Source organism: Rutilus rutilus (genome assembly GCF_951802725.1).
Source record: "Rutilus rutilus genome assembly, chromosome: 9".
Lineage (NCBI taxonomy): Eukaryota > Metazoa > Chordata > Actinopteri > Cypriniformes > Leuciscidae > Rutilus > Rutilus rutilus.
This window is the reverse complement of record NC_140223.1, coordinates 13,467,592-13,495,072: the sequence shown is the minus strand read 5'-3', so window position 1 is coordinate 13,495,072 and position 27,481 is coordinate 13,467,592. Positions and strand designations below refer to the sequence as shown.

Here is a 27,481-nt window from a genome sequence, read left to right as displayed (position 1 = left end):
GTCTTCTCAAAAATAATGTGACTTTTGCATTTCTTCAAATGTACAGAAATGGCAAAGTGTTTTTGTGAAAGCTAAAGGTGCGGAATCAGAAAGAATGAATTGATAAATGTGACATATGTCTTTGGCTATTGCCTCAGGTGATGTAGCTATACACGAAAAGTTCATTTGACACGATGTCTCTGTTCTCATGAGGAAAATGCCTTCAATCGAATATAGCTAACGTCAAATGGCACACAAGAGGTCAAAATAGTTCCTTTTTATGTGGAAAGCGGACCTTCATTTGACCGACCTCCATTTCTTAAAGGAGGTCGCCATTTACATTTTCGCCAATTTTTCTTTTTTTTTTTAAATCCATCATATCTTTTCAAACCTGTGTGACTTTCTTTCTTCTGTGGAACACATTATAATAATGTACTTGTCACTATGTTAAGGATTAGATGGACTGGAACTACACTGTATTTATGAACTGATCAAAGGAAACCCAGCATTGTCTTGCAGTGATGATAAGCACTAATCTTTCGGCACAAGAACTATGTTATTTTTTTGTTCCTGAGATATACATGTAAAAATGGTACAAGGGAGACACATCTGCCTCAGTTAGATCATGTGTTTAGGCCACAGAGGATGTGGTAAATTAACATTTCAGACACTGATAACCACCACAGAAAGTTTTTCACAGCGCTAATGTAAGCAAAGAACTTTTGAGTTGTAAGAGTTCCAGAGTCCATTAGATTCTTCTGGATCTTGTCATTTCTGCCTTACTTTTACAATGTGTATATTTATGTGTTCTGTTAAATACTGTGTAAGAAAAAACAAACTTTGGAGTGTCTTTGTATGCTCAGTGATGTGGTATTTTGCCCTACATATCTTCACAGGTAAGCATTCATTCATTATTTATTTAAGCATATGAAGCTTACTTTTTAAATATATTATTCATTCTTTTCGTATATGGAGCCCATGGTTGTGTGATGACAAGTTCAGACCAGAAGGTTTATAATGGTACAGATGTGTATTTGTCGTGTAATTTCTTCCAATGTCCTGGATATCTGGATTTAATTTCTCTCAGTGCGGAGTGGGAATTCCAGGTAGGCTTATTTTTAGGTATCCAAACCATCACAAATATACTTTACACACTTATGCAATGAATACTTTTTATGTGTAACTTTAAAACCTAAACTATTGTTAGTTTAACTGCTTCTATTGTTCTCATTTGGATAAAAGCATCTGCTAAATGAATAAATGTAAATGTAAACTGCTTTAGAACTTACTATATTTTTTTAAACACAGACTATCTCTAATCCTGACAAAATAATCCTGTACTACATCAGCAATCAAACCGTATCAACACTTCCTGGTGTATATTTTCGCGGAGATGTCAAAATGGGGAGTTTTGATATATACCTCCCATCCGTGACCCATGAGAACAATGGAACTTACCTGTGTAGATTGCGTCTCAGTGGCAGGATCTTCAAGAATCATACACATCTTATTGTCCAATCAGGTAACAGACCTTTCTTTGTTTGCTAAATGTATTTTTTGTTTATTTGGCTCTCTTTGGTTTACTCATTGTGGATCAGTTCTGTTCATGTAACAATGCGAGTAGAGTTTTTTTATTTCCCTGACTATGCTGTGTACATGAACACATACTGTTAAAAAGTTTGGAGTGAGTACGATTAAAAAAAAACTTTTATTCAGCAAGGACATATTAAATTGATCAAAAGTGTCAGTTCAGAAATATATAATAATAAAAAGGATTCTATTTCAAATAAATGCTGTTCTTTTGAACTTTCTATTCATCAAAGAATCCTGCATTAAATTTAACACAGTTTCCACAAAAAAAAACATTGAACAGCACTGATTTTAACATTAATATGTTTCATTAACATGAAATAAGAATGAACAATACTTCTACAGCATTTATTGATCTTAGTTAATGTTATTTTCAACATGTACCAATACATTATGGAAATCAAATGTTGTATTTGTTAACATTAATGCACTTTGAACTAACACGAACAAACAATGAACAGCTTGATTTGTATTAACTAACATTAACAAAGATGAATAAATCCTGTAACAAATATATTGGTCATTGTTAGTTCATGTTAGTTGATAGCAAATGTTAACAAATGAGACCTTATTGTAAAGTTTTACCATAATTAATAATAATAAGAAGAAGCAGCTTTTTGGAATAATGACTGTTGAAAATATAGCTTTGCCATCACAGGAATAAATCATATTTAAAATATATTTAAATACAAATACATATTTTAAATTGTAATAATATTTCACAATATTACAGTTTTTATTGTACTTTTGATCAAATAAAGGCCTTTACTTTTCAAAAAAAAAATAAAAAAAATAATAATAATCTTACAAACTCCATAATTGTCCTTTGCATGGTACCTTTGCAAAAAAACAAAAAACAAAACAAATACAGCCTTTCGCGTGCGCACGAGAAACTTTTGCATGCTCATGGTTAAGAGGACAATTACTTTGGTTGCCCCCTGTTGTTTCACAGAATAGTAGAACAGAAGAGCCAAGGCCAAAGTAAACAAGACTTAAGAGCTCCAAACTCAGTTCTTCTCACCTTTTTTTTTCTTCAGCACTGAGCAGGAGAAACAGTCCAGGTGTGATTCATCCACAGGCTCATCCTCCCTGGTGGCTGGCCCTGGTGTCAGTGGCTGGGTTTGTGTTACTAATTGGTAGCGGGTTTTTGGGAAGGGGGGCTTGCAGATCAATCCAGAAAGGTGACGACTCAAAGTAAGTCATCGTCAGTCCACAGAGAGATATAACAGCTTTAAGGCATTTTTTTCTGCTTGTCTTCATGTTGTGCTTTATATTCTATAGGCAAAATATGGAAGAGGTTAAAACCAGAACTGCCACTGAAGACATGGGAATCACATACAAGGTAGCACTATCTTTGTAACTTCTGTATTTCTGCTCTCATTTCCTCTCGTTGCTTTCTGCACTCGGTAAAGAAAATTAATTTATCAAATTTTCATATATTCCACGCTTTGTTTATTTTGTTTAAATCAACAAGGTTGAGGTTTGAATCTTTACTGAATGGGGTTTGAAGATGATTTTAAGCCAATGTCCATTTAAAGGGATAGTTCACCCTAAAATTAAAACGTTAAATGTCAAATTTCAAACATCAGAACAATGAGGCTGCACCTGAAATCACCTACTTCCCTACTATATAGTTTGGTGAAAAGCAGTATGTTACAATAATATAATACAATAATAACATAATAGAGTAGCCAAAAACCCAGACGACCTACTACTTTCAGTGAGATTCTGAAGTGTGCATACGATGGACACTTTACTATCCCATGAGGCCGCGGGAAAGAATTTATGAATGGCAGTGAAGCAATGCAACTGACGCTGGTAGGTCACATGATAATGACAACATGGTACTTCCGGATTACATTCATAATGGACACATTCATACAGTACTATAGAACATACTGTTTTTAGCAATTTTAGTGTGAAATAACTACTTTTTCAAAATAAGTACCTACTCAAGAGAGTATGTGATTTTGGATGCAGCATGACAGTTTTCATAGCATCCGGAACTTCTAACGGCTGCTGCAGTGATGCAATGACTTTATCAATCAGCGATTGGGTCTTTTTTTTTTTATCAGGACTTATTCCACCATACTGCACGCAGCACTTTCTCCCATTCATAAATAGTATGAGTGCACCGTCTTTGTATATCTAAAGTCCTTGTTTAAGCTTGTTTTGTGTCTCAGGTGGGATTCAGCTCTATGCCTGTTATGGCAGATGTGAGCAGTCCTCCCAATCCAGACAACATCTATGTTACCATGGTAAGCAAGAAATTAAAGCAAGATATTAAATTAAGGAAATCATATGTGAATATATGAGTTATGTCATACTTAAAATATTACTTTACAGTAAACACTAAGACATTTTTCAATAACTTTTTTCTGCTTATTTTACATGATGTGATGTGGTTTACTACGTCTTGTTATCAAATCTTGTCAAACATGAGAAATCAAAATATGACTGTTAAGTAAAAAGAAGTGTGATTAACTCTACTGAGTATGCACTTGTAGTGTTGTTTAAATCTTAAAAGTGTATATATATATATATATATATACATTATTTTTTAAACTATACTTTTTTAGTAATAATAAAATAAAAGGCCACTTAAGTTTACTTAAGTGTTTAACACACTTAAAGGTTGTATCAGTGATTTCAGGCCCAATTTTTTTTTTATCACATTCATCTAATCTTTCCTAACGATCCGCTTGCTGCCCGCCCCATAAGCATGCCGTCAAAAAAACCGCGTCTCTGTAGGCAGCCTAGGCTCTGAGATCTGCACACAAAAACAATTGGTTTCACCAACCACTCAAAACCAAAACAATAGTGTTCCAACCAATCACCGACAGGGGGAGGGTGTTTTGAGGTTTTGTGCTCGTGCACGGCTGCACGCGAAGTTGGAGCTGAAGAAGAAGCTGGCTCAAAACCTCACAACACCCTCCCCCTGTCGGTGATTGGTTGGAACACTATTTGTTTTGGTTTTGAGTGGTTGGTGAAACCAATTGTTTTTGTGTGCAGATCTCAGAGCCTAGGCTGCCTACAGAGACGCGTTTTTTTGACGGCATGCTTATGGGGCGGGCAGCTAGCGGATCGTTAGGAAAGATTAGATGAATGTGATAAAAAAAAAATTGGGCCTGAAATCACTGATACAACCTTTAAAGGCACAATATGTATTTTTTTTGCTTTAAAAATATAAAAAATCACTATATCTATGTTATATATTTTTTAAAGTTGTGTATTTACATTATCCCGACAGTTCCAATTAACTTCTAAATCCAGAGAAATTAATATTTTAATTCGAAGACACGGACCGTGTCTTTATTTCCGTTTTGTCGCCGTCAATGCCGTCATATCCGTGTTGTCTCTGGTTTCCGCTCGTGCTGCCATGGCAACCAGAGCTATGACCCAGAGCCCTCTGATAGTAACCAAACTGACGCGGACAACTGTGTAGTTCGCAATGTCTATCTGCACGCTGTTGTTGTTTCGTTCAAACATTATGGACCATGGCAAGCAGACTTTGGATAAAAAAAGAGAACTAAACCGAGAATCAATATCAGCGCGGTGTTTTCGAGATGCCGAGAGCTCCCATAGACAGTATATAAACGAGAGCTCCACGTCCGAGACTTCGACCGCTCCTACATGTACTTTATTAAACAGGTGAGCACATTTACATAAAACTAAACAATATTATATAGTTCAACAATGATAAAATGTTAGAATATGATCTGTATGTTATTCTAATGTTGATCTAGCTTACTGCTAGTCTCATACAGACAAACTAACGTTAACACATACATACATTTCAACACATTCAAATGCAGTTTAGTGTGCTAGTGTAATGTTAGACCAAGTGAAACAGCGCTGCATTACCTCACAAGTTTAATTTGTCTAGTAAACTGACCTGTGAGTAGTAATTCTGCGTGTAGTTCGGTAGAATGAAATGTCCATATTCCTTTTATATCCGTGGGACTCGCATCGCGTTTGGAGCTGATAGCAGTCTCTTATCAATCCCGAACTGCTTCATATCACAGTCATGATAAAAGCATCGATGTATTCAGTCATCCATAAACATTATTAGATCGGCCGGCTTGACGTTGACGACAACATCCATAATTCTTAGCATGTGTTGCGTCATCAAACTACGCCTTTGTTATTGTAAATAGGTTAGCGACCCCTAGTGGCGAAAAATTCCATATTGTGCCTTTAAGTACACTTTTAAAAAGTGCACTTTGTAATGTCAAATTAAGTTATACTTAAATGGTTAGTTTGTTCAGTATGTTATCATTTACTCGCCCTCATGCCGTTCCAAACCCGTTAGACTTTCATTAATATTCAAAACACAAATTAAGATATTTTTTTATGAAATCTGAGAGCTTTCTGTCCCTCCATTGACAGCTACGCAACTACAATCAAATAAAATATTTTTATAGAATAAGTGTATATCAAATTTCATATTATTCAAAGTAATAATAGCAGATTTAATACACTTCATCAAATGTTATGTGGACTAGTAATTATACACATATTAATTCATTTCATAATGGCTTGCACCTTAATTACTGTAAGTAAAATAATGTGTATATGTAAATGCATATATCCCTTCATATGTAAACTGGATATAACAAATATTTAGTAGAGCGAGAATGTGTTCACAGGATGTAAAATGTTTTTTTGTTTGTGTGTATTCTCAATTGCTGGAAGCAGCACGGTTTCCCATTCGCACCAGACGCTCCGGTCACAGCTGAACGCAGCAGACGTCTTCCCTCTGACTGGCAGCCAAAGGATGAGGATCCTGTATATACCCACTAAGATATAAAATCAGATCATGCCGTTTGGTGCAAAACTCATAAAAGATGAGGCACAAACAGAATTATTAATTATTTAAATGGATGAGCGTAAAAGCAGTTTGTATTGTCACATAGTAAAATGTGTCTGAGGCATTGGTCCCCATCATTCTGTTCTGGTTAAAGGTACACTATGTTGTGTTTTAAAAAACAAAACTGTGAATTTTTATGAAGAACATTGTTTTGGTTGTGTTTCGTGACTGTGTGGATGAATATGTTTATCCTTCTGTACATAAAACATTCACTACTAGGCTTAAGAGATGTAACCAGTTTAGATGGAAAGGATCTCAAGATGACTAGTTGAAGACGTTACTGTAGCTATATATAGGCCTACACATTAATACACATGATACTTCTTTGAAAATAAATTCCAGCACAGACCTACAACAACCATAATGAAATGAGCCTTCACAGTAGATAATGCTTCACAATGAAATCTGTTAGAGAGCTACATGTGACAATTTATCTGTTCAATAAAAGAACTTACTAACCTGGTGAGTAATAAAAAACGCCATCTCCGGATCACTTTACAACATTTCAAATCCCTCAGTTCTTCATCTCTGAAAGGCCAAGCCAATGTTGATTCTCATTTTATCATGAGCTCTGTCTGACTCTCCTCTGTTTGACGTTTAGGTAATTTCCCGAGGTTTGAGAATTATCGGTTCCATCATGTCGACCTCTCTCACTCGTTGTGACAACTAACCTCTGCCACTCACACCATACACGCGTCAAAGTAGCCGGAATAACTTTTCTCTATTTACGATGCGAGACACGAGCACTGTAAAAAAATTATTGTGATTTTAACGGTCAAAGACTGTAAAAATGCTACAGTGAAAAACTGTTAATTGGTTAATAGAAAGTTTCCTTACTATATACGGTAAACAACTGTGATAGATCTAACGGTACATTTAATGTCATTTTACTGTAAAAAAAAAAGTGAAAAAGAACAAGTCATTGTATAATTTACAGTGAAAAACCGTACATTGACATTCCCACAATTACCTGCGTGACACTTCACATTTTATGTATTTTTTGTTGAAATAACTATGTTTCTTAATAGTTTTCTTAGTTTTTTCTAATCAGTTATGAAATTAGGGTTTTATGTTACATTTAATGTTGTTAAATGAATGTTTATTGCATTTTTAAAATTTCACGTGTGTTACCATGATGGTGTTTAATGTCTGTGTGAATGACACTGTGCAACTTCTATATATAAGTATTGACTTTCTTGTGAAAGTGATGCTTGTGATGAGCTTTCATTCATCAAGTGATTTTCATCTCCACTGTGATTGGTGGTTGTCAGTGTATTACTATGGTTCAAAACAGATATAAATACTTCAATAGGTCAGTAAATTAACATTATATCAGATAATTAAATACGGTTTATTAATGTTAATTTAAGTAAAGTCTGTAAAATCTAAAATGTTGCTACCGTATTTTTTACGGTAAATTTCTGGCAACCAATTCAATTCAATTCAATTCAATTCAATAAAGCTTTATTGGCATGACAAAAATACATTTGTATTGCCAAAGCATCAAAACAGCATAGAAAATGATTTTGAACATTCAGTACAGAAAATAATAATAATAATTCAATTAAATAAATAAATAAAAATAAGAAAAAATAGTAGAACAGTTTATGAACATTTCAAAATTCTGTGAACAATTTAGAATTCAGTGTGTAAGTGTTTGTGTGTTTGTTTTGTGTACGAGCGTGTGTGTGTGTGTGTGTGTGTATGTGGGCACATCAATAGTCGTCAACTCTCTCTTTTTGTGGCAGGCATCGATGTATCTTGCCGCTAGTAGGATACAATCTCTTTTTTCACCTAATAGGTGTTGAAATTGTGTTTTGTTGTTCAATTTTAGGAAGTTAGGGCAAAGTATTTCAAATTTTGTGTAAAAAGTCCCTCTAATGTCCTCATAGTTGGGACAGCTGGTGAGAAAGTGTTGCTCTGTCTCCACCTCTCCCTGGTCACAGCAACCGGTATTTTACCGTAAATGTAACAGATTTTTTTTTTTACAGTGTGCAGTGACGTATGCATTATGCATGCAATTTCCCGCAAGATCCCATCAGGTCTAAAATATAAACACTTAGTGAAACGGGGTAAAACAAAAACATGTTTTGTAAGAAGGACGGATTGATGATGTATTGACTCATTTAAATTTAGCTAATTTTAAATTAAAAAAGTTACATAGTGTACCTTTATAATATACGTCAATAATTGGTTTATTTTTTAACACTGCCCAGCTGACTGTAGCTTACATTATCCCTCATAATAAATCTGTATATATCTCTCTGAATATGCATGTGATTCGTTCAATGCCATTTTAATTATTTATGAAATTAGTAATTCATCATTACTTTTTCCTCTTTATCTTCTCAATGACTTCTCATCAGCATGAAATTACCACTTCTTCTAAGTTCTGTCTCTTTTGCAGACTCACGTATTCATGCTCAATCTGTCCTTAGAGATTTGTGGAACCACTTACTAAGTATTATTAACACAATAAAACTAGCGGCTAAAACCACATTGGCATCAAGGCACTCTCAGTGTACTCTCGTTTTACGGTGCCTTAGATGGCAGATGCTTATGCATAAAGTCTATATCCTTAATAAGCAGCAGCATCATCATAATTGTTCAGCACCATTCTCACTACCTCCAGATAATCTTCAGTAGGTGAGTGGGGTAAGATGAGCCTTTTTTTTTTTTTTGGTCCTCGAGATAAGAGAAAATGAGGCAGTACAATGAAAGTATCTAAAGGAATTTCAGGATGTTGCCAATCATTTTTTAAAGAATGACAAAGGGTTCTAAAAATATGGCTTCTTATTTTTAAAAAAGTGTTCCTGTGGCTCAATTTACCCCAGGTTAGGGGTAAGTTGATCCGAGTCAGTGGGTAAGTTGCACCATCTGGGTGTAAACTGACCATCTAACTGAATCTGAATCAAACCCATGTGAAATTTTAAAGATAATTTACCTCTTATAAAACTAATTTAATAATCAAATTTCCTTTTACAAATAGTCAGATTTATTTTCTTAAAGCCAACTTAAACCACAGAAAACCAATCGAATTTGTAATTTCAGTATTTTTAATTGATTGCATTTCTGAAACAATATGTTGAACACCACAGTTGTAACCTTCCCAATAACAGACTAAATAGAAAGTTTGTTAAGTAATATTAAATAAAAACTGAATTAGAATGAATGAATAAAAGTCACTGAAACTAATAGACATTTAGTCAAAAGGTTCTTGGCATGTTTTTCTGCAATGCCGAACATGTGAGGCCATTAGGAACTACATGTGGAAAGATATATATGATTATAATCTGGTGAAAAGCACCTTATCAGGTTCTTATGAGAGAAGGATTTGGTGTAATTGTACATTGTTTCCTATCAATAAAAAAAAAAAAAAAAGAAAAGTTTAACTAAACCAGTTGCCTACTATTACATTGAAATTATACCAGTTTATACTTCAGAGATTTAACTTAAGTGCCTTATGGTGGGGTAAGTTAAAATGCTGGCTCAATTTACCCCAATGCATTTGGCTCACTTTGCCCCATTGCTAGAACTTCCTAAACTAACTAAACTAAACTAACTAGCTAGCTAGATTACCAATTCAGATTAATATTTAGCTAAATGATTTGCATGGTTTTATACATTGCCAAATCACCAATAGGCCTATGTATCATGCATATTTTTAGACCTGGGCAAATTTCATTTGATGTAACAGCCATTACATCTGGTATGCTAAAATTGTACTTTGACAAGCCAAAAACAGTTTTCAAAGTAAATGGGTGCCTTCCACTCCTCCCATGTGTTTCTCTTTTTTTACAGAAATGATGGGTGGTTCTAAAATATATGGTCACATGACAATAAAAGTGTACGGTTGCCAAAATAAAGGGGGTGGGTCAATTTACTCACTGGCTCATTTTACCCCACTCTCCCCTACACTTTAATCTCCATTAGTGAGGAGAGGTGGTCCTTCTGCAAGCTAGTGCGTTATTTTTTGGTTTTGCGTCAACGGCCGCGTAGATTTTCTTCGACTGATTTCTGATTGCACTGAATCGAGGAAGGACATGTAATATATAGATGCGTCCCTTTTTTTGTTTTTTTCATCTTGTGAAATTATTTTTATACCGTTTTATGGTGCTATTATAGTGTTTTAATATTATAATGTTGCAACGGGGTTCGTTTGAATCTCAATAAAGACAAATGACAAACCACAACCATAATATCAACCAGTGCTCTTGCAACAGACACTGCCAGCCATATCATAGCACAAAATAAAAAACATATCCGTGTTTTTTATATGATTGAAACGGAGAAATAGATCGCACACGCATTTTTAATACTTATATTCCGAATCGTTTATTGTCAGCGACCAAAATGACAATTTTATTGCATTCTGGGGGAACGCAGTGGGCGTCCGCTTTGAAATTATCCTGTGTTGCAATGGTGATGTTTTTGGGTAAGTAAAAAAAGCTTCTGCTATGGAAAAAATAAATAAATACGCCCATCATTAAAATTATCATTTGACATTTTAACGATTTCAGTGTAGCCTACCAGCCAAACAGATGTGATTTCAGTCATGTTTCCCTGTCTTCAGCCTGTTATGATGCGAATAAGAAAGAATGCAGATCAAATTAGGTGTAGGGCATATGTTATTAGAGTACATTATAGCGTTTGATGGTGATTATTATTGCAGATTAATTGTCATTAATCAGCATTATCTGCGTTTCATCGTGATGCCATTGTGAGCGCATTTAGATCAGATTATGAAATGCTAAGCAGGTCATAATTGGCCAAATTGTTGGCCAATTTATATAATCAAATGAACTCAAATGATAATATTTTGCTTCACATAATACCATTTTGATGACGACGCAAAATAATAAATAAAAAAATAACTGCCAATATTGTAAGATAAAATTGAGAGCGGAAGGAAAAGTGGGTGTCACATTTGATTTCGTCATAACCAGATTAATGTACATGTTCGCAGTATATAATATTTGAAGACGAGGAACAGCACTTTTAAATAATAATAATAATAACAATAATGACAGTTAAATAGGAAAACATGGAGACAATACTGCTGGGTGAGGAAAGGGTGCTTAAAGGGATAGTTCATCCAAAAATGTTGTCATTATAGGCCTTCTCACCCGCATGAACTAGTTTATTTCTTCTTTTGAACAAAAAAGAAGATATTTCAAAGAATGTTGGTAACCAGACATGGTTGACCAATTGACGTCCAGTATATTTGTCCTACTATGGGTGGGTGCCGTCAACTGTCTGGTTACCAACATTCCTTAAAATATCTTTTGTGTTGAACAGAAGAAAGAAATTAATACACGTTTGGAACGTAAATGATGACAACGTTTTCATTTTTTTGGGTGAGCTATCCATTTAATGGAGATAAGTAATATTGAACAACAAAGTAAACAACAAAGTGCTTCAGAGCAAACCAATTCATTTATAAAATAAAGAGAAATAAAGATGTTTAAAAGAGACTCTGAATGTCTGAACAAACACACAAGCTAGCAAGCCTAGTGAAAATGAATAAATGTTCGTGAATAGGTTTACTGCTACAGATGTTGTCTCATGGGACTGCTGCGTTTGAAGGTTACATGAGGATTATTTATTTCAACAGAAGGCATACAGTAGGCCTATGCCCTACTTTCTTGTGCTTAATCCATGTGGTAAAGTCCACATTTTTTAATTAATTAAAGTTTTATTACTGAACTATGGTTCATTGTACTGTAGGCTTAACATAAAGGAAAAAGAGCTGCACACACCAAAAAGAGTATTCTTAAAGTCACCGTGAACCGGAAGTTGCAAACAACTTTTCTCCAGTGTTGTGATGAATTTCCAAGTGAAACGGAATATTGAACAGAGGGCAGGGTTTTACTTTAGCGCTCCTCCTCTCCATCTCTGCTCATAGCAGACTAACGGTTTGAGAGGAGTGGTTCAGCGTTTTCAACCCAAGCCGTCAAACTGACGTCATCAGAAAAGGAACGCCATTCCAGACCGAAAGTAACTTTTCAGATTTTGATTAAAGATAACCACGGCAAACAATTTTTTTTCTGTGTATTAACTTGCATGGATTAATTGTTCACCGCAAGACTAGTAATATGCTCTAACAAAGTAAATAGGGTCAGTTTTGATTTCATGTCGACTTTAAAACGAATGCTGGTGAAGTTGCATTCAAGTTCAAGTGAATACAGTGCAGTTTTTCTAGAAAGTCACCAGAGGGCGTAAAACACAGCATTTCAGTGACAGTAGATGAACATGAGATAGAATTATAATAAAACCCATTTTCACTAAACTATCTCCAAAGATCCTCCTACTTCCCATCCTAAACGATTTAATGAGGTTAAAATATATCTCCGTACAAACTTAAGTGCATCAACTATTAGACATTTATAATCTACTAATCTCCATTAAAAGTCAATTGGCACTAGAATAGGCACAGGTAATGTCTTCTTCACATGCTCATATTTCATGTAGATTAATTAATTTATTGATTTTTTATTATTATTATTATTCATACATGTGGCTTAAGTGTCCAGATATATTTTAGGACATGTATTTTTAAAACAAATATTAATGCATGGATATTCTCAGCTTTCATCATGTAGTCTAGAGCAGTCAATTCCACTGGCAAAATTATTTGCACATCAATACCACATTCAGGTATACAGATGCGGTATTGGTGCGGCATCCTACAGGAGATTGAAGTTAATAATACATTTCAGTCGGCTTTCTGAAAAAAATACTGAATTATTCCACTAGCCCCAAAAGCTATTGAACTCAATTTCACTAGAAACCTCTTCTTCTTCAGTAGACTACCGTTCAAAAGTTGTTTTTTGAAAGATATGAATATTTTTATTCAGCAAGGATTAGGCTACGAAGTGCATAAAACAATTACAGTTAAGACAATGTTACAAGAAAAATCGGTTTCCACAAAAATATTAAGCAGCACAACTGTTTTCAATATTGTTAATAATAAGAAATGTTTCTTGAGGAGCAAATCAGCATTTTAGAATGATTTCTGAAGGATCATGTGACACTGAAGACTGGAGTAATGATGCTGAAAATTCATCTTTGCATCACTGGAATAAAAAATAACAGTTGATTTAAATTGTAGTACTTCATAATATCACTTGTTACTGTATTTTGATCAAATAAAAATCCTCGGTGAGCATAAGATACTTATTTTAAAGACAAAAAAATTACCAATCCCAATTTTTTTTAATGGTGGTGTATACAAACTTGAAAGATAAACTATAGAAAATATAAAAAGTCTACACTACTATTGGAGAAAATCTACCTAAGGATAATAGTTTACAAGAATATGTTTTACTCATTACGTTATTTTAGATTGCATACAGTGCATGCATATGTTGTTTTATTATACTACAGTTTAGGTAGTCTTAATTTAAAGGGACAGTTCACTCAAAAATAAAAATTCTGTCAGCATTTATGACGTTATTCACTGACGATTTCGCTTGAGAGTTATGGTCACCATTCACTTTCATTGTATGGAAAATAATTGCTTGGACATTCTGCTATAAATACCTCTATTCGTCTTCTATGAAAAAAAAGTTAATTATACAGTTTTCTAAAGACATGAGGGTGAGTAAATGATGCCAGAATATTTATTTTAGGGTGAACTGTCCCTTAAAATAGTGGATCAATGGATACAATCCAACTGCAGTAACAGTTGTCTGTGAGCCGAATATGACATATGGTAGATTATGAGAAAACAATTGCTGTTAACAAGCTTGTGAAGATCTGCTTCTCACAGAAATACAGATGTCTCGCTCTTCTCATTTACTGCAAACATACCATGTTCAAAGTTTTGCCCACAATATTTCAGTCATTAAGCAGAAACTAAAATGTGGTGCATTTAAACCGTCTAAACAGATTTGTTGCCATAACATTTACATTTAACAACCCAATACTGAAATAAAAGAAAGGTTTTGCAGTGAGTGCAGAGTGATACGAGCAGTGAAATGTCCCAGTGCTGTTAGACTGGATATAAATGTAACAAATTATTATTATTTATAATCTTTTATTGGAAAATGAAACATTTTAACTCATAACTTTAACTTTGATAACTGCCTTAATCTTTTAAACAACTGAGAAGATAGGGCTCAAACTACATTTAATAAAAGTCACCTGTAAAGTTTATAAAATAGATATTACATCAGCATATGAGGGCCTAATTGAACGACTTCAGGGACTCATCTCAAGATCAATCATTTAACAGTTCATCTATTGCCAAATTTATGGGGAAAAAAAGATCAGTTGAGAATAGAAAATTATTGAAAATATGGGTTCGTGTATTATAACAATGTCCATCAAAACCAACACGTTGAACGATGTTAACTAACCCGTCGAAGTTTTTCTATTGGATTGGCGGTTAATTTTGCAGTGTGTAGAACAAATTTATTCTCACGTGCATTATGTATTACGTGCGTTATTGTCTCTGACAGACAGCGTGTTAAAGCTGCTCAGCCCGCCATTTTCTCCCTGCTCTCGGAAAGCAATAGCGTAGTCAAAACATCCGGAAGTGTGGGTTTTCCAGGGAATGCATGTACTCGTAAATACTACTGTGTATTATGCACGTTATACAGTATTTTGACAGACATCGATGTTGTGATATTCAAATGATGTGGATTTGTAAGGTAATGTTTATTTGTGTCTTAGCCGGAAAGTATTCAGGGAAGTGATTTATGTTATGTTGATGTTTTTACTTCTAATATTCTAATCGACAGCCAGTTTTTGACGGATGTGATAACGTGCATAAGAGCTGTCCTACGTTTGATTTTTGGGTTATTATAAAACATGCTTTTGCGTAGTTCATTATACTTATTTTATGGAATGAAGTTTATTTCGTGGCTTAAATAAATTATATGTTACTCAGAGACTGACATGAGAGCTTGTCATAAACGTTACATTCAGCTGTCACGAATTCATTGACTTTGGAAAATCAAGTTAATTTTTTTTACCAGGAAAGGAGCGTTTTTTATGCTCAAAGTTGTTTGTATTTTCTCTTATAACAAAAATAGTTTATTTAAACCCTTGAAAATGCAAATCCTGTTGTAAATAATAGTGAAAAATCACTTTTTCAAACAGATGTTCCATTATTTCCCCTTAGCAGATTTTGACTCAGATTTTGAGGGTGTGATAAATGTAAATGACTCATCTATATATATATATCAATTAAAATGTTAATATATAATTATAAGTATTTGTTTGTTTGTGCATGCATATACAGCTCCACAACGTACCTTGTCCACATTTCTCCTTTAACCATAACCTTGAGAGCTGGAAAAAGAGGACAGAGACAGCGCAGGGAGGGTGTAGGGATGGGGTTTGTCAGGAACTGTTGTGTGAGAGAGGGCGAGAGAGAGCTACACTGCAGTATTTTCTTCCTACAGCACTCTGAACCGGTGAATATTGATACATGCATCAAATCGGTTCCCCAAGAGTGGGCTGGAGACATCAGCAGTAGTTAGACCCCATATTTCCATGCTCATGTATACCCAAACAGTCAAGTAAGAGAGTTTACCGATACATTGTAGCTTTTTAACTACAACAGTTAGACAATTATTTATTAAAATGCATGAATTCGGTGATTAAATGTGCATGGGGAATGCGAAGGAGTTCTAAAGTGTCTCTGCTGTAGTGCAGAGAGAAACAGACTAATATACATGAGAGTAAAAGGGTGGGTGGGGACGACATTGACGTAGTGCCGGTATTGAGTAACACACCCGGCCGAGTGCTGACTCTGCGTGTGTGTATATTTATGCTGAACATGCGTATGTGTCTCTGTGTGTGTTTATTACAGCACACACTGAAAGCACAAGTAGGATACTGTTTCAGCACAAAAACACTATGTATATAATGAATCCTTGTATATCTGTATAGTTCAAATGTTGCTTTGTAGGCACTCTGAATTTAACACACTATAAATCATTGTGATTACTAAAGGGATTCACGCACACATGAGGTTTGTGTGTGTATGTGTTCTCCAGAACACAGCTGCTGTAGTTCTTGCTCTCTATCCATGAGGACACCTGATTTTTTGAGAGGGAGGGGGACGGACTAAACTGCAGCACTTTGAGGGGGTGGGGATGGGATGGGATGGGATGGGAGGGTGTGACGAAGTTGCTGCTGCTACTACTGCAGAGAGCCGGGCCGATAAAGCATAACTGCTGCAGCAGTGGGAACTTGTCCAGAACTTGGTGCAGAATGGTGTCCATTTGGCAGAATTGGCAGAATGGTGGAGAAAGTAAACCTTCCTGATAGACAAAATTATGACATTTTGGCTGTCGATTCAATACAAATAATGTCACCCAGTGTAAGCTTAATGCATACAGAGATAAAGAATTTCCCATGTTTTCTACATGTGACCACGTGTGCCACTTTTCCACCATCAGGCCAAACCTTTCTTATGTTTAACCGTTCCATTCTGTGCCGATCCAGCCGTGGGTTTAATTTTCCTCTCTGGGACTGATAAGGGAGCTTTTTGGAATGTAATGCAAATGCGTCCGTCATTGCCTTGGTTCTTTCAGTTTCATCAGAAGGAATGGATCACTTCAAATTTTAAATTTTGTCATAATTTACTCACCCTCAAGTTGTTTCAAACCTGTACACAAAAGAAGATATTTTGAAGAATGACGGTAACTAAACAATTGATGTAACCCATTGCTTCAATTGTATTTCTTTTTTAGTATTACAAAATTTAACCAGCCATTTACCTCCTCCAGTCAGAATTTGATAAGGTACACTTTTTAATTGTTCGAAAGTTATATAAGACCACTTTGCAAATTATTTTGGAAGTTTAAAAAACAGATTTTTTATCGGTTAGCAATAACATTTGAATTTGACTTCAAATTTCATTTCAGTGACTTTTAGATGAAAAAAAAACGTGCACCGATCAGATGGCAGGAAAATCAAATGACAGGAATTATACATGTCTATATTTACATATCTTGTAGCCTGTCCAGTGACTTCCATGGATGTGCTGGTGCAACAACAGATCAACGCTCTCAACGGAACTGATGTCAAAATCCCGTGTGCATTCACCTCATGCTACAAGCTGGACCCCAAGCAATTTGCCATGAACTGGACCTATCAGGAGACACTCAACAGCACAGAGGAGATGGTGAGAGAAAATAAGAGACTTAAATGTTAAATATCATCAAAATATTAGCCCCTTTCACACATACAGTCTTTACTGGTAAATTACCGGTAAGAGATCATGTGTGAACAGGACCTTTTCAAAAATACCGGTTAATTGGTTTCGGTCAATTTACCGGTAAGGGAAGTTGTAACATTCCCAGTAAATTACCAGTAATGTGTTCTGTGTGAATGCAGAATGAAGATTAACCGTATGATCACGTACAATGTCAGAACGTGCTGACTTAAGAAGTCTGCTTTGGGCCAATCGTAAAGTTCTTATGGATATAATGCGATTACTCAGCACTGTTTACAGTAAGCTTTTTAATAGTTTTTCTATTTAAATATGCACTCGATGATCATTTTTGACCGTTGCGCCACATCTCACAGCTTTTTCAACGTGTCGCGCTCGAGACCCTGCCTTCTTTTCCATTAATCAGTGCTGCAGTTGCACTATTATAAATTGAACAGATGGTGAAACTAAAGCAGAACGCTGTTGCTTGTGTGAACAGCATATTTGTGCATTTACCGGTAAAGTCATTCAGGCAATTTTACTGTAATTTACTGGGATTGCTGTGTGAAAGGGGCTATTGAAATATCAATATTTACATAAATATAAAAAGTTAGACGATTCTTTTGTTTCGTCACTTTTCTCAATCTACCTTCAATTTCTTCTTTTCCAAGTTCATGACCTATAAGACCAGGATTACACCCCTGAAGCCAAGCCGATTTGGAGAGCGGGCTATTTTTTCTGGAAACCTAGATAAGAACGACCTCAGCATCACTATCTTAGATGTGCAGTTGACAGACGATGGAATCTACAATTGCTATGTGCGCAACCCTCCAGATCGTATTCAGGGTCACGGCACCATCCAGTTCAACGTCTTGACTGAATGTAAGACTTCAGCATGGGCTAAGATGCTGTACGGCAAAAGTTTTGGGTCTTCAACCAGGGTTGCTTCAAGACAGGCCATGATGAATGGGGTTTCATTATTGCAGGTGTTGTTAAGTCCAGGATTAGAATAGAGTGCTGCAGAGATAATATATTTTTGTTGGTCAACCCGGAAGTTTGCATCACCCTGGTTCCCTTGACAAAAACCCAATCAGATGTTTTTATTGGCTTTTGGATTATTGCAGAAAATAATCTCCTCAACCAACAAAAAGTGTATTATTCTGTTCACAAATGAACACAGCTTCTATAATTGTAAAGCCTAAATGCAACCGGCAGGAGTAAAAAGCTAAACATAGGATATAAACGAACTACAGCACGGTCGCATTATTTCAACATCACCATCACTAAGCTTCTAATAACTCTCAGTCTTTATTTAAAAAAATACAATTTTGCCTCAAAGTTTGAGTTAGAATAGTTTGTGAACACAACAAAGCTGTAAAAGTAGACTAGCGAGTAAAAGAGTTAGGTGTGATGACTTCAAAAAAAATCACAAAATCACTCTGATATTGTATATGTTGTAAAACTGTGGAAATATATTTTACTTTCATATAAATGATTCATTTCAGGGATTCATTGAATTCATTGACTTCATTGACTTTGTGTTTTGGCCGACAAACATGCCATTCCTTCAGCACCCTTCAGAAAAAACACATTGATACGGTTTGTATTCATAGTTCATCTCAATGAAACAACCTTAACTTGCTCAGAAATATTTAAACTCTTGTTCCACTAAGGGTACATTTACACAACTTACTAAAAACGTTGTGTGTTTTTTTTTCGCTTACAGATGACAACATTGTCAAAGCGATCCCCGTTCACACCAATCCTGGAAAACGATTAAACCGCTTTATGCATGCATGCACAGGCCAGTAGTTGGCGATGTCACTATATAAAGAAACACTTGAAAACTATAGAAGACGTTAATAACTACTGTCTGCTCTAGCACCCCTAATGGCAACATTGAGAATGCAACCAGTAGATTTTAGCTGGTTAGCATAGGCCAGTTAGCCACTGGAGGTAGAAGTACTCAATCTTGGCCCAGAAATTTTCAGAATATCCTTTTTTCACTGAAGAAATATGCTGCTTTGGTGAAGTTTGTTGTTAGCATCTCTTCTTTTTCTCTATTTTCCTCTTCCCAGTGCCACCACCAAGGGATTCGACTATTGCTGTCGCCATCGGGGCATCTGTGGGGGGCATTCTTGCTTTGCTCATTCTGTCCATGGTAGTGGTGAAGTGCATTCGTAGACATAAGAACCAGGAGCTGATCTCAGACGAGCAGAAGATGGAAGAAGAGGGCAAAGTAGATGGAGAAGGAGGAACAGAAGAAGCAACAAAGTAAGATTTTTTTCTTCTTCTTTTCTTTCCCAGTATTTTAGTATTTCGTCTCTGTAAACAAACTGCTTACTTTGAATCCTGAAACAGACAGCCCTAACCCGCCATCTTAGCCATGGAGGCCTAACGTATGGTGGAGCTCCATCCTTCACGTTCTGGTAAAACTGATTGCTAGCTAGTGTGTCTTGGTGGTCATGTGACTGTGGTTGACAGTGGCTCTTTCAAGTTCTCTTTCCATCATTGTTTCATCAGTCTGTCCTTCTTGTTTTTAGGTTGAATTCTGAATTCTCTGGTTGCAATCAGTATTTCTTTATCTGGTTAGGTTCTGTTGTGTCTGTTTGTGGTGGTTGCTGTCAGTGTTTTTCAGCTAACAAAATAACTGCTTTTGCAATATATATATATATATATATATATATATATGAAGAGTTCAGATGCAAAAGCCTCTAAGTGCCATCTGAAATTTTCTTCTAGAATGATAATTTAAGTTTCTGTATACTGCACGTATATTTAAGTTCAGTAATTTCACTTAAAGGACAATTCTGGTATTTAACACTTTGAGTCTATTTTGTAGTTTGTTTTGGATGAACAAGAGTGGTGGACAAAGAAATTTTGACAATGGTTCCTGTCTCGACTTCTTGACTATTTTAGAATCGCCCATGACCGCTTTAGAATGGGAGTCTTTGGCCATGCACAAACATGCCCTTAAAACAACCCTTAACGTTCGTTTTCAAAACTGTGCAACTCACAGAGTGGTTAGTGGTGTTCGCTGATGTTCCAAAACAAGTAGCGTAGCGAAATACAGTTTCTGTCATGTTTTATTTGGCATTTTGTAAAATCCCATTGATTTCCGTTGGGGGACTCATTGCTCGTTGATATTACTGCGCTACCGGAAACGGAAAGGGGGCTGTAACATTTGGTTGTAGTCTTTTGGGTCTCAGAAGGCTAGCGTGAACAGAGCAACGGAAGTTGCGGAAGAGCGGAAGTTTATAAGCGGTTGTGAGGTATCTGAAAAAATAGTTCCACTATAGAAAAATAAACGGATTGAAATCATACATTGCACCGATATATTTGTTTTTAATCATCAACGAACACCACTAACCACTCGGTGAGTTGAACAGTTTTGAAAACGAACGTTAAGGGTTGTTTTAAGGACATGTTTGTGCATGGCCATACTCCCATTCTAAAGCGGTCATGGGCAATTCTAAAATAGTCCAAAAGTCGAGACAGGAACCATTGTCAAAATTTCTTTGTCCACCACTCTTGTTCATCCAAAACAAACTACAAAATAGACTCAAAGTGTTAAATACCGGAATTGTCCTTTAAATGGCAATGAAAATAACCTATTAATTGTCATTTAAGTGAAAATACTGAACTTAAATATACGAGCTTGATAAAAATGATCATTCTAGAAGAAAATTTCAGATGGCACTTAGAGGCTTTTGCATCTGAACTCTTCATATATATATATATGAAGAGTTCAGATGCAAAAGCCTCTAAGTGCTTTCATATATATGAACTTTCATATTATATATATATATTGCAAGGGCAGGTCTTGTGCAGTTATTTGGTTTGCTGAAATACACTATATATATATATACAAATACAACAATGCAAGTGAATCATTGAATCAGTATTTTGAATGGCTTAATTGAAAGTAATGCCTAAGGATTCACAGAAATTACATTTTCGAACTTTTTGGAACATTTTGGAATTTTTATGAATAATGAATAATTGAATTAGTATTTTAAACCCAATTCATTGAGACTATCAAAAAAAAAAAAAAAAAAAAAAAATCTTGAATCAGATTTCCCAACTCTAATGGGATTTTCTTTTCCTACAAAATAACAAATATAAAAAATGATTAAATATACTGTTAATAATAAATTCTCACATTTCATTGTCTTTCTTTTACCTTTCAGAAATTTATGCCTCCTGCCTGAAGATATGTAAAATTTGTTTTACTCTTCGTCTCATTCAACATTCCTCAGTTTTCTTGTGTAGCGACCAAACATGTCATGTTAGGAAGATCTCTGCCACAGTGCCATGACGTCCAATCACTGGTGAGAAATCACAAAGGGTTTTATACTGCCTCTTCCACTCAATATGGCAGGCTAATGTGATAACAGTGTCCTACAGAACTGTTTATTTGGTCCACCCTTTTTACTGCCACTATTAGCACTATAAATATTAGCCATCCAGTATTTCTGCTAAGAATTTTCTAAAAGGGAGAGTTTTAAATTATACAAAGTCCTCCTTTATAACTGCCAAAGTTACCTTTATGGTGTTTATGTATTTTGACAGTTTCTTGAGAAATCACTGCCCTCAACGTCCTCTTTAAGTGGATGCAGAAACATAACGTGTGTGTTTGTGTGTGTGCCTTCTCGTTGTGCCAGTTTGCAAAATGTTGTGCTGTTTTTACAATCCAGCATGTAAAACAGCAGAATATTTAGCAGTGATACCTTGAACCTACCAAAATGGCAGGACCATGACTATCCATCAAAATCTATCATTTGCTTGTTTATAGCACATAACACACCTCCAAAACATGTACAATCATTGCATGACAATTTTCTTATACATGATACACAAAAATTGCACAAAACAAATCATTACTTTGCATAAGCATCTGGCACATTCTATGAATAGAGTACACTTTGGTGTCCCATGACTTTTTAAAAGCATTAAGGCCCTGACACAAAAAGCAGATGGTCGGCCATCGGCCAACATCGAGCCATCGTTGAACGTCAGCTGGCCCAGTTTTTGTGGCGTGTTCTGTACCGTCTGCACTAGTTGGACTTTGTCGGGGGTATTTTGGCCAATTGAGCACGTCATCTTACCTGAACATTCCAATGCACAAATATTAAACTTGAGCTGCCTGAAATTAAAAAAAGTGATCAGCATGATTGATATTTAATGGGAATGTGGCTAATGTTTCCACTTTTGAATGACGAGTATAGACTATTGATAACTGCTGATATAGACAGTTGTTTTCTTATATGCAGGCGCAGAACGCATGTGCTAGATGACAGTCGCCTGTAGCCTTTGTGGTGTGTTCAAGTCCAGCTTTTTATGGTGACAACACAGTCAGCTTTCGTCACCGCTAGTTCTTTAACATCGTCTTGGTGTGTCGCAGCCTTTAGAGGCACAAATCCCTTGTTGTTTTTGTTATGTCCTATTATAAACCGTATGCTTGTTATCTAACATGAAACTAATTTAGCATGAATAGTTTTTTTTTTTTTTTTTTTATGGCGATTTTAGTCTGTTCCACCTCAGAGGACTTCACTTTCTTAACTATATCTAAAAATTAAAATCATAGAAGAGTGACATAATTTTAAAATATTGAAATTTAAAAAACATATTTTTTCCATTACAAAAACAAAACGTGTAACATTCCTTGTGAGGCCCAAAAAATAAGCTAAATTGGCCCCCTGTACAGCATGGCAGAAATTATGAATAGAAAATATATATATATATAAAACAAATATCTATGGAGCGACAGCTTCATTTATGCCAAATTTGCAACCCTAAAATATATTTTTCAAGTTTCAGGCATTTTGTACCCTATTTATAGAAAATGCCATTTACAAAACACTGCTTTATCACACAAACATCGTCATTTCAGGTGCAACGATTATGTGGCATTTGAAACATTCTGTTGGATACGTTTTTATAAAAACCAAAAAACTAATTTGATTGTTGATATTATTGTGTTTGACAAGTATGTTGTGGTGTGTTATTTGGAATGTGTGAACTTATTTTACATTAGTATCTATATATGTTTATTTTTTTCTCTGTACTGAATTTATGAACACTTCATTTTTAACCTGATAATCAATTTTCACAGCTAATCTTATAATCTAAAAGAGGCTTAAAAAAGGTTAAAATTGAGTCTTAAGCTTGTGCAGGTGAAAGATGATTGAATGTGTCAAATTTAAAAGAAAATGAAACATTTGGGTATACAGAGGAAATAATAACCTTTTAATGATTCACTGAACCTTTTTCCCAAAAGAAAAAGAACAAAACCAAAAACAGATATTTAGTTCTGTTTATAAAAATTCTGTTTCCATAGCGAATGTGTTGGGAATCCATTTTGATTGTGAACTCACTTTCAGTAGACTCATAGTAGTGGACTATAATGGACTGTCTAGTAGATTATGTAGGGAAGGGGCAGTTCCCCTACATACCATCTGCTAAATCGAACAATTTCTGCAAAGAATAGCCTCGACGTTACAACAGTATGATTTTGTGTTATGTTCAGGAAACGTGAGAAGTATGTTTTAAATAGTTTAATTCAATAAAAGTAAATATATATCTAAATCTAAATATATATGTATGTTGTAATCTTGAATGATGTTGAAAAGTCTGTCTATTTAAATTGAAGCAATTAATAGAGATGTAGGTTAGAACATTACATTCATTAAATAATAAACAGTTCTTCTTTTTTCTGGCTTAAAAAAAAACTTGAACAATGATATACTGTACAGTATTTGCCTTCAAACCATAACAGTTTAAACTACTGTAGTACTTATTTTACTTCACTATCTGTAGTTACTCGGTTCGCATGCTGCAAAAAAATAAAATAAAAATACAACGTTTATGCAGCACAGGCCCAAAGCCTGGAGCCACAGTGATTTTGAGCCTAGGAGGGCTCACCCTTAGCAGGGCAAAGCCAACACATTTTTTGGCTTCTGTTCAGGCACTCTTTAACTCACTGAGTGCCCTTCTGATTGGGTTACGCTGCTTTTTTTCCCCCACTGCAAATGTATTATGTTACACTTCCACATCATCTCTTATAAAATCAACCATGGCTTTACTACAAATAATAATAATAATTTAAAAAATAATTTAAAAAAACATGGTTATCCATGGTTACCACAAATAAACCATAAACCATTGCTATACTAACCATAGTTTATCCATGGTATTAGTGATACAACTGTGGTTATACAAATGGAAATCAATCCACCAAAAAAACATGGTTACTACACGTTTACTATAACAAAACCATGGTTAGGGATATTGTATTTTATGGATCATGACATGTAATATTGCTTCTTGTTATATCACTAACAAAAAATGTACCAAAAATACATGGTAAATCCATGCTGTTGTACCACTATAATTTGCTGTTACCTCTATTTATTTTTTTGTATGAATGTATTCTTATGTATGTATTCTGTTTATTATTATTTTAATTGAACATGTTTAAATCAGTGTTAATTTATTGTGTTATGGACTCAGTAAGGTTCTATTGACATTTACATATTGTGTAATCAGAACTGTTAACTATTATTGCTATGTATTCAATTATAATTTCATACAAAATTACGCTTAGTTACTTTGTTCACGTGCACATGTAGATTGTGAATTATACTGTTTCGTTTATATGTTTTACAACCCTGTGCAGTTTTGCAATTGTGTAGATATCACATTGTGAGTTTAACATACTGTAATGTGAGTGACACAAAGATACTCCAAAAGGATAAAACATAACCATCAAGCTCATAATTTGATTTGCTGCACAGCAGTTAACATTAAGCCAGGTTTGAAATACAGACTGTGGCACAGTGATTTTATGGCTGGTGCATTAATGGTTGCCATTCATAGGTTGAATTGCCTTCATCGCCAGGCAACATGACTCTAAATCCCTGATTATATTTGAATAATTTTGTAATTATAATTATATAAATATACTATAGGTAAATTATAGCACAGATATGTAACCATGATACCATATTGTTGATTGTACTGCCTTGATGTTTTCTTTAATGCATTTGCCTACACATCAAGATCATACAAACATAACATGTATATGGACATAATCAATAGCAGCAGTCCAGCGAGGCTGGTTGGAATGGCTTGGGGACCAGTTTTTGCATTTTTCAAGCATTTTTCCATCATGCATGCCTCTGTTTTAGTATCTTTCTGAAGGTCTAACCCTGGCCTACTTTAAATACATATGCTTGCGCTTCACCATAACAATGAGCTGCATCACTGATTGTTTTTCTCCAATAAAAACAAAGAAAAAAGCATTTTGTGTCTGTTTTTTTTTTTCACTAAAAATATTTGCATTTTCACTGAAAACATATACACTAATAAATATTTAAAGGATAGAAAATTGATTGAAAATGAAAATTCTGTTGAAATGAAAATCATTTACTCACCCCCATGATGTTCAAAACCCATTAGGCTTTCTTTCTTCTGGGGAAAACACTTGAAGATGATCAGTTCCTTTAAAATAAATATCAAATATAAAAATTATTGTAATTACTGTATTAAAATATTGATTATTTTTTAGTTAATTACAGCCAACTGAGCTACTTTCAGCTATGTTGTCAAAAACAGCAAATGTTAGTGCTTGGCAATATGCATTACATGGACATTTGGAGCAGGTAGGCAGGGCAGGTGTTTTTAAGTAGGTTATACTGAGAGAAGCTGACAGAGGGTGTTGAGGGGGCAGCGTCTCTGCAGTGTGATCAACACTACATAGCTACTGCTGGAGAAAATTGCAGCACAGGCAAAAGTGAAGGTGACTCATGCATGTAAATATACACAATAGATATTCATCAAAGTGCCAAATTCAACTAGACCACAACATCATGACAACTTGAATATCAAGACTGAAAATCAACTAATTAAGTTAAACAGACCACCATGAATTATTTGAGATGTGCATCTATTGATCATTAATACTCCAATCCAGATAAATTAAGGTTTTTTTTTTTTTTTTGTTGAAACATATTTTATTTATATGAATCACATGTAATGTTGGGGGTGCTGCCACGGTGAGTCAGCAAGACAGATGTAATTTAAACATCTGGTGTAAAAAACCCTTCAGCAACTCAATCTCGCTGCAGTTAGTCAGTTTTTAGATACACAGATGTGCTTGTGTCTTCTTTTTCTTATTTGTTTTGGTAAAATAGCTTTATTTATTTATTTATTTATTCTATAATGTCAAATTCCTCATAAGACCAATTTTGCCTGATGTGTAATTTAATCGCACTCTTATGTTCTTTTTAGAAAAGGGCAGATATTATACGTGTAGTGTACAGATATGGGCAATCTCACAATTATGTGTTTTTATTTAATGTTCCTATTGTATCAAGTGTTTCCATAAAGATTCCTCTTTCGATCTTCTCATCGACATGTCTCTAATATTGCAAGAGTAAATTTAGAAATGTTTCAGCAATGCTTGGATCTGTGCTGGTGAAGAACCAAATGTTGTTTGATCTATGTTTTTTTTTTTTTTTTTAGCTTTGTCCGTTCTCTCTTTTTGTCCCTTTCAAATATTTTTTTTTTATTAATCCAGATTCATGAAGTTCCCTTTCGAATGGGAACTCGCACTGCGTTCTAGGAAGCTAATGGGGAACGCCTCAGTGTGACCGGTGTCTGAAGAACCTGTTTAAACGCGACAATTGTATTGGCCGGTGACTGCCTATTACGCCGCTACTAGTGCGACCGTGAGGTATAAGAAGGCACACTGAGAGAACATGTCATTTTCTTCTTCATCTTCAGGGACTGTTTTGTTTGAGTACATGTAGTGGTAAGAAAGCATTTACTATGATGTGAAGATATTTGACACCAGATGGCGCACAAGACTTTTG

At 35.0% G+C, this 27,481-nt stretch overlaps 2 protein-coding genes across 5 annotated transcripts; both read left to right on the top strand.

The window, feature by feature from the left end:
• Window positions 1-680: 680 nt before the first annotated feature.
• LOC311296460 (uncharacterized protein) lies at window positions 681-8,733 on the top strand. Of its 3 annotated transcripts, none has more exons than XM_084418259.1 (7): window positions 681-875; window positions 1,067-1,085; window positions 1,288-1,501; window positions 2,607-2,763; window positions 2,851-2,911; window positions 3,753-3,827; window positions 6,268-8,733. In XM_084418259.1, the coding sequence occupies exons 1-7, from the start codon at window positions 835-837 to the stop codon at window positions 6,370-6,372; spliced, it is 672 nt and encodes a 223-aa protein (XP_084274385.1). In that variant the 5' UTR covers window positions 681-834; the 3' UTR covers window positions 6,373-8,733. The 3 variants fall into 3 exon arrangements, with proteins under 3 accessions (XP_084274385.1, XP_084274383.1, XP_084274384.1); XM_084418257.1 differs by having other exon boundaries at window positions 955-1,085; window positions 6,268-8,731; XM_084418258.1 differs by having other exon boundaries at window positions 681-1,085; window positions 6,268-8,730.
• A 1,622-nt stretch (window positions 8,734-10,355) lies between these two features.
• Window positions 10,356-25,909, top strand: scn2b (sodium channel, voltage-gated, type II, beta). 2 transcript variants are annotated; one of them, XR_014628809.1, is made up of 6 exons: window positions 10,356-10,874; window positions 17,413-17,579; window positions 18,278-18,488; window positions 19,685-19,880; window positions 19,968-20,035; window positions 21,797-25,909. XR_014628809.1 is itself a non-coding variant. In XM_084419712.1 (5 exons), exons 1-5 carry the CDS (start codon window positions 10,793-10,795, stop codon window positions 21,825-21,827), a joined length of 687 nt encoding a protein of 228 aa, XP_084275838.1. In that variant the 5' UTR covers window positions 10,356-10,792; the 3' UTR covers window positions 21,828-25,909. The 2 variants fall into 2 exon arrangements, 1 of the variants encoding a protein (XP_084275838.1); XM_084419712.1 differs by lacking the exon at window positions 19,968-20,035.
• The last annotated feature ends 1,572 nt before the right edge of the window (window positions 25,910-27,481 follow it).

What these genes read in the sequence shown, in the direction of transcription:
- LOC311296460 (XM_084418257.1), top strand. Translation starts at nt 770, where the DNA reads ATGTGTATATTTATGTGTTCTGTTAAATACTGTGTAAGAAAAAACAAA. An exon ending in ACATGGGAATCACATACAAG is followed by an intron (nt 2,912 to 3,752) that starts GTAGCACTATCT and finishes TTTGTGTCTCAG; the next exon opens with GTGGGATTCAGCTCTATGCC. An exon ending in ACAACATCTATGTTACCATG is followed by an intron (nt 3,828 to 6,267) that starts GTAAGCAAGAAA and finishes TGCTGGAAGCAG; the next exon opens with CACGGTTTCCCATTCGCACC.
- scn2b (XM_084419712.1), top strand. Translation starts at nt 10,793, where the DNA reads ATGACAATTTTATTGCATTCTGGGGGAACGCAGTGGGCGTCCGCTTTG. An exon ending in GTTCAACGTCTTGACTGAAT is followed by an intron (nt 18,489 to 19,684) that starts GTAAGACTTCAG and finishes TCCTCTTCCCAG; the next exon opens with TGCCACCACCAAGGGATTCG. An exon ending in GGAACAGAAGAAGCAACAAA is followed by an intron (nt 19,881 to 21,796) that starts GTAAGATTTTTT and finishes TTTACCTTTCAG; the next exon opens with AAATTTATGCCTCCTGCCTG.